General features: G+C 34.6%; 4 protein-coding genes across 4 annotated transcripts; 3 read left to right on the forward strand and 1 right to left on the reverse strand.

Moving 5' to 3' along the window:
* Positions 1 to 17: 17 nt before the first annotated feature.
* On the forward strand, positions 18 to 275 carry EIN_213100 (hypothetical protein; the record flags this gene model as incomplete). The annotated part of the gene is made up of 1 exon (XM_004183378.1): positions 18 to 275. A coding segment is annotated over one exon (258 nt), but the record flags the coding sequence as incomplete, so codon positions are not given.
* A 280-nt stretch (positions 276 to 555) lies between these two features.
* On the forward strand, positions 556 to 1,389 carry EIN_213110 (cyclin-dependent kinase A-1, putative; the record flags this gene model as incomplete). Its single annotated transcript, XM_004183379.1, has 1 exon — positions 556 to 1,389. One exon carries the CDS (start codon positions 556 to 558, stop codon positions 1,387 to 1,389), a length of 834 nt encoding a protein of 277 aa, XP_004183427.1.
* Positions 1,390 to 2,017: 628 nt separating this feature from the next.
* Positions 2,018 to 3,004, forward strand: EIN_213120 (hypothetical protein; the record flags this gene model as incomplete). The annotated part of the gene is made up of 1 exon (XM_004183380.1): positions 2,018 to 3,004. One exon carries the CDS (start codon positions 2,018 to 2,020, stop codon positions 3,002 to 3,004), a length of 987 nt encoding a protein of 328 aa, XP_004183428.1.
* Positions 3,005 to 3,138: 134 nt separating this feature from the next.
* Positions 3,139 to 6,618, reverse strand: EIN_213130 (protein kinase domain containing protein; the record flags this gene model as incomplete). The annotated part of the gene is made up of 1 exon (XM_004183381.1): positions 3,139 to 6,618. A coding segment is annotated over one exon (3,480 nt), but the record flags the coding sequence as incomplete, so codon positions are not given.
* Between the last annotated feature and the right edge of the window lie 11 nt (positions 6,619 to 6,629).

Genomic DNA, 6,629 nt, shown 5'->3' on the forward strand with positions numbered 1-6,629 from the left:
TTGAACGCGTTGAAGAGATAGTTGGGGTGAGGAAAGAAAACCAACAAAAATTGAAGGAGATCGACACCCTCTTTGAAGCGATGTACAAAGAGAATGATTTGAACGTCGACGACGAACTTGCGGAGATTGAAAAGGAAGTTCATGAGGAGACTCATCCCATCGACAACAACTCCGAAAAGAACAAAGAAGTCATTGAAAGTCTTCCAAAGGTCGAGACTCACCCCGTTGAAAGTCTATCCACTGAGAAGCCAAAAGAATTGGTTGGTGTAGAATGATGTCATTGTGTGTTTAATTGAGAGGTTTAATTTCTATTGATTTGTGGTTCAAAAGTACACCCCATATCTTTTCTTGCGCAAATTTTCTCAAATCTCACACATAATTCATTTTGTCAAGCAAAAGGAGTATTATACTGGAAAATATAGTTCATTAATGATTAAATTTTAATAACTAATCGATTGATTTAAGTTTGTTAATACGCGCAACAAATGGACGAATCAAGAAAGTGAATGAATCAAAGGGAATAAAAAGAGATAGACTGGTAATACAATAGTCACAATGCTCATTGCAAACATGTACAAAACTATCGCGGTCATTGGAGAAGGGTCATATGGTGTTGTTTACAAAGCGATTCGTCTCTCGGACAACAGTGTTGTAGCAATCAAACAGATGAGGATAGGTGAGAGTGGGATGAGTGCCTCTGCTGTGCGAGAGTTAAGTTTGTTACGGACAATCAACCACGAGAATATAGTAAAAGTGTTAGATGTTATAGTAAATGATGCGTTATATGTCATTCTCGAGTTCTGTACTGCGGATTTGCGAGCGTTCCTGAAGGAAAAAGTCTTATCGAGACAAATGGCAATTAAAATGACACATCAACTTTTGCTTGCAGTTGGATACTTACACGAGAAGGGTATTATCCACAGAGATATCAAACCACACAACATTCTCATCACTAAAAAGTGTGAAGTCAAACTCTGTGACTTTGGACTCGCAAAGGAGAACGCAATACCAAATCGATCACAATGTAATGAAGTCATCACCCTTTGGTACCGACCACCTGAACTGATATTTGGGCAAACAAAGTATGGAGCAGAAATAGATGTGTGGAGTGTCGGGTGTGTTATCCCTGAACTCTTTGGGACAATTCCACTGTTTGCAGCAAACTCTGCTAAAAAGATTACAACTCTGATGAACTCGGCTTTTCCAGGGGAGTTGGAGGTGTTTAGTGGGTTGCCACTCTTCAGTGTGTTTGACAGAGACGCTTATGTGAAATGGGATATGCCAGATTTTGATGAAGTGGCCAAAGCACTTGTAAAGAAAATGGTCGTTGTAATACCAGAGAATCGTATCAATATGAAAACAGCTCTTGACGACATGTTGTTCAAGTAATTTTGTTGTATCTTTATTTAAAGATTGAATAAGGAAACGCCAATTCTCATCAATAGTTCTTATTATTAAATTTTAATATCATATTTAATATTCTTAACTTTTTAACAACAGTCTAACAGTTCTTAAACAGTTTCATAACAATTTCAATTAAGCTCCATCAACCAATTTATTAAAACTTCACATCAAGTTGTATGTGAAAGTGTCCACAAATCTTTTCATCTCATCAAATACATAATACTAATCAATAATATCATCAATTCATTCACTAAAAACATTGTAATATGTTAAACCATTGTATTCAAGTATTCGTTTGATAAAAAGTATATATTTATTCAATAAATGGTATAGTAAATGTATTGTATTTTTATTAATAGTTATGGTATATTGCAAGTGTACTGTTTTGATACACAACACTAAAACTTTTTAAGAAAATGCTTTGATTTACAAACAACACTTTCTAAACCACTTCAATCGTCTATAAGTGATTTTTACACACTCTTTTTGTTTTGTGTGACTTCTCAACACTTCTTTTTTGTTTTCACAAATTCGATGGCTTCTTTTTAAGTTCGAGAAAGTGGCCGACACTATTAATTAAACTCTAAAATGACACTTTTCTATTTAATATCTAATGGCTCTTTCTACTGCAAATCTATGCGCTGTGTGCAGACATTTCAAGACTATTGAGGATCTTTGTACTCTTTCTCTTGTCTGTAAAAAGTTCCGTCATGTGATGGGTCAGTTGACTTCCAACCCCGTCCCTCTCACAGAGAAAACAATTCATTACTTCACTAACTTGAAGGATTTACATTTGTACACTCCACAAGACAACACTTTTGGTAATTACAACGTCCCAGAATCTACACCAAAGACTCACACTTTCAATCGAATTGTTGTCAACTACGAAGTCTCTTTCAAGACCACTAAAGACCTCCCTGATGCTGTGTATACAGACATTATTTACACCAAAGAAGATAGACAACAGTATGGTTCACAACTTCCTAAGTCTACCAATTCTATTGGAAATTTGTGTTACGGTGGGTACAAATGGCTCACAAAAATAGACATCCCCACACGTGTCACTTCAATAAGATACGGCTCGTTTTGGGATTGTGCTGCACTCACTGCCGTCACTATCTCACACTCTATTAAGGAAGTTGGTGTTTCTTGCTTTAGAGGATGCGAAGCTCTTCGAGAGGTTGTCTTGCCAAACTCTCTCACTAAGTTGGGTGGATATTCCTTTAGAGGATGTACTGCTCTTACCAAAGTAGATTTGCCGAAGTATTGTTTCATAATAGAGGACTCAACATTTGCAGAGTGTTCTTCTTTAAAAGTTGTTGTACTTAAAGAGGAGACAAAAGAGATTGGGAAGGATTGCTTTGCTAGTTGTGTTGAGCTTGAGAGTCTTGTTATCCCAAAGAACGTTAAAAAGATTGGGGAAAATTGTTTCTATAAATGCATCAAATTGACTTCTATTAGTATTCCACAAGGAGTGGAGTCAATTGGTAATGGCTGTTTTGGAGAGTGCGTCGAGTTGAAAAGTATTAAGTTGCCTAGTTCTATCCAAACTGATAATTTGTGCTTCTCTGAACCCGTTCAAATTGAAAAGTATGAATAATAACCTGTTTTTGTTATTCATTTAGTTTATATTAATAGTATTAGGAAGTATAATATTATAATAAATAGTAATATTTATTATATTATTTTATTTAATTAACTTTGTTAGAAACATCAAAAATCCAATGAAAATAATCACGAATTACGTTGAAGATTTACCAACATTTCAACAACCTCTCCACACTCGATTCTATCCAGCGATTTTTGTTCCCAACATTTTGTAATGATTTCATACATTTCTTGACTCATATTATCTTTGATGGGCAGTCGTTCTCCTGTTGTTACAAACTCGGCTATTTTCCATGGAAACTTGAATGTGTTTTTTGGATAAGCCTCACACCACCCAAAGCACTCGTACATCGTTATTCCAAAAGAGAAGATATCACTTGACATGGTGTACTTTTCAAGTTTCAAAATCTCAGGTGCCATATATGTTGGTGTTCCAATACCTTTCGTAAATGTCATATTAGTCATCATCATATTAATATTTCTTGATGAGCCAAAGTCAGTCAGTTTTGATGGGAAATTTGCATTAAAGTTGAGTGAAAATACCAATATGTTGTCTGGTTTGATATCTCTATGCAAAATGCCATTGGAGTGTAAATATAATATACCTCTTGCTGCATCTATCATGATTTTGACCTTCTCGTATTGTTCCAACTCTTTATTTGATTTCTTGCTGATAACATCTTGTAAAGAACCAAATGGCGCGAATTCAGTAACCATACATACTCTCCCTGGTATGAAACAAGCTCCATAAAAATGAACGATATATTCACACTTGAACTTCTCTAACATCGCAACTTCCTTTTCAAATTCATCCAATTTGTGGACTTGGTCAACATCCATCGCTTTCATCTTCTTAATTGCCACATCGTTCCCTCTGTAAGTACCTTTGAAAACAATACCAAAGGATCCTTCCCCAAGTTTCTTCTGAATATCCAATTCATCATAATCAAGTCGACATGAAGATTCAGTTGAGGCCATCAATTTGATAAAATTGACCTCCTCTTTTCCTTCACGGAAATCCAAACAAACACATGCAATTTTGTCTTCAATGTTACATGTGTAATTTGGTAGTAAAAAGACTTCAAATTCACAAGCTTCTCCACGTTTCAGAGATATTACTTGAGGGACAATTTTAAGAGTATACTTTTCTGTATTTTCTTTCACTTTCATTTGGATTTTAATTCGATGACGCGTCATGTTACCTATACAAATAAGCTCTTTTGACTCATTGCCAACCTCAATTTTTCCTCCACTGTACTGATTTTCAAAATGCAAAACAGGCTTATTAGTTGAAACCTTTTTGCTTAAGTTAGTGAAATTGACATTGGATTCATCCATATCGAAAATACAGATGTTCTTCATTTTTTTCTTTTCTTTTCTTTTAAACATAATAAAGGCAATTACAAGTCCAATGATCGCAATTATTATTGAGACAAAAATGACCAATCCTATCGTCAAGAGTGAGATAAATAACGCCTTGTTGATTTCAATACACCTGGTACCAATTTCATTCGGCTTTCTAAGACCTTCACATGAAGTACAAACCGAGTTTTTGGCAGCTTTACAGAAACTAATTTCAAAAATATTGTTGCATTTTTCATTGATTAAAACATAATCATCTTTACACGCCTGACACGTGTCATTCGAAGAACATAACGAGCATCCTTGTGGACATTTTGTGCATCTTGGAACAACTGTTCTCAGGTAATAACCATCATCACATACAGCACATCCAAGTTGTGTCTTTTCTGCGCAATGAAGAAGAGATGAATAGGGTTGACATAATGATGATTCAGTTGGGATGCTGTAATAATTATCAGCACAAGAAATGCACGTATGGTTGTTGTGGCATTGCTTACACGACTTGTCACAGAATTCACAGTCCAATCGCAATTTAAAAAATCCATCCTTACAAATAGCACAACCAATATACCCGGGTATCGGAATGTCACATTTTGATCCAAGCTTAGCAGAATCTTCACAGACATCCTTTTTGGTCAAATAATTGTTTTTTATACATGACAGACAGATCGTTTCACTGTAGCAAGTTGTGCAATTTTGAGGACAACTAAGACACTTATAATTTTTAAGGAAATAGCCGTAACTGCACTCCAAGCACCCCTTTTGATTTTTTGTTTCGCAATGATCTTCTTCATGTAGATACTTAACTTGGTATCCCTTTTCTTTAAAATTATATAAATTTGACATCAAAATGGGTGAAATATTTTTTGGCATAACTTTACATGTATTTTCGCCAGATAAGTAGTACCCATTCATACACTCCATAATTGTGTAATTTTCATCTGTGTCATGTTTGGCATATAATATTGTTTCGTTTTCTTTCTTGCAAAATGTCTCAGGCGAACCACTTCGAAAATACCTATTTTCACATTTTGTGCAACCACGTCCATTTGAAATTTTACAATTTTTATTATCTTTTGGAATACAACTATTTTTGGTTAGAAGTTTGTCCTTGTCACATACATCACATTTACAATCCCGTTCCATCACTTTACAATATTCAATCGATTCACATTTCGAGCATCTGTTTTTTGAAATCGGTCCTTCGCATTTTACACAAACACCATTTATCAATTGTTTACAATTTACATCAATGAAGCAAGTCTCATTAAAATAATCAATCGAATATTTTTCATTGCATTTCAGTATCCTTTCTTTGTTTTCAGAAAATGAACATTGTAATGAATTATCTTGACAAGCAGCACACGTATTTTCATTATTAAGTCGTTGTCTTTCTCCACATAAATAATACTTCCCATTTCTGAATTTAGTTCCAATAGATTCTATTGCTACACACTCGTTTTCGTAATTTTCAAAATTATCAGTACACTCAAGAGTGGTATCATTTATATAATATTTTACACCTGGAGGCAATGGCACACAACTACCATTTGTAGTGATACCAACACCACAATCTTCACATGTTTTTAAAGACTCTTTCATGCATTTTTGTGAAGGAATTTCCACCTTTTTAATACAAATCCCTTTTAGTAAGTAATTGTCTTTTTCGCATTTCAAACAATCTCTTCTCATTATTTGATTTGAACATCCGTCATCATTCCTGACACATTCACCACCTTGATAATAACGTTTTTGTTCACATAAAACACAGGTGTTTTTTAGTGTGAGAACAGTTGGAGCAAAACAATAATCACACTTTTCATCAAATCCAGTTGTAGATTCACAAGACTGACAATTGCTTATCTTATTAAAACAGAAATCACATTTTGTCTCAGAAACTTGGTACATCGAATCTTTGCATTGACATAACCCATTTTTGTATTCGAATTCTGTCATACATTTTGTACACTTCTTTTCAGTTTGGCTGCACTCGAGACAGTTTCGAATTGTGCTACATTGGAAACATTTTTTATTATCTGGGTAATACCCAACTTTACATTTGGTGCACCCATTTTGAGAGCTACAAAATTCAGTTGACTCACAATTTTCATCACAATTTTCACAAGTTTTACCAACGAGATATTTACCCACTTTGCATGACAAACAATTGTCAGCATTGGGTCCGTCACATGTCGAACATGAATAAGAACAAACACCACAACGTTTCCCATTTATATAATATCCATCTTTACATT

The sequence above is a fragment of the Entamoeba invadens genome (genome assembly GCF_000330505.1).
Source record: "Entamoeba invadens IP1 unplaced genomic scaffold scaff_1105074726547, whole genome shotgun sequence".
Taxonomy (NCBI): domain Eukaryota; phylum Evosea; order Mastigamoebida; family Endamoebidae; genus Entamoeba; species Entamoeba invadens.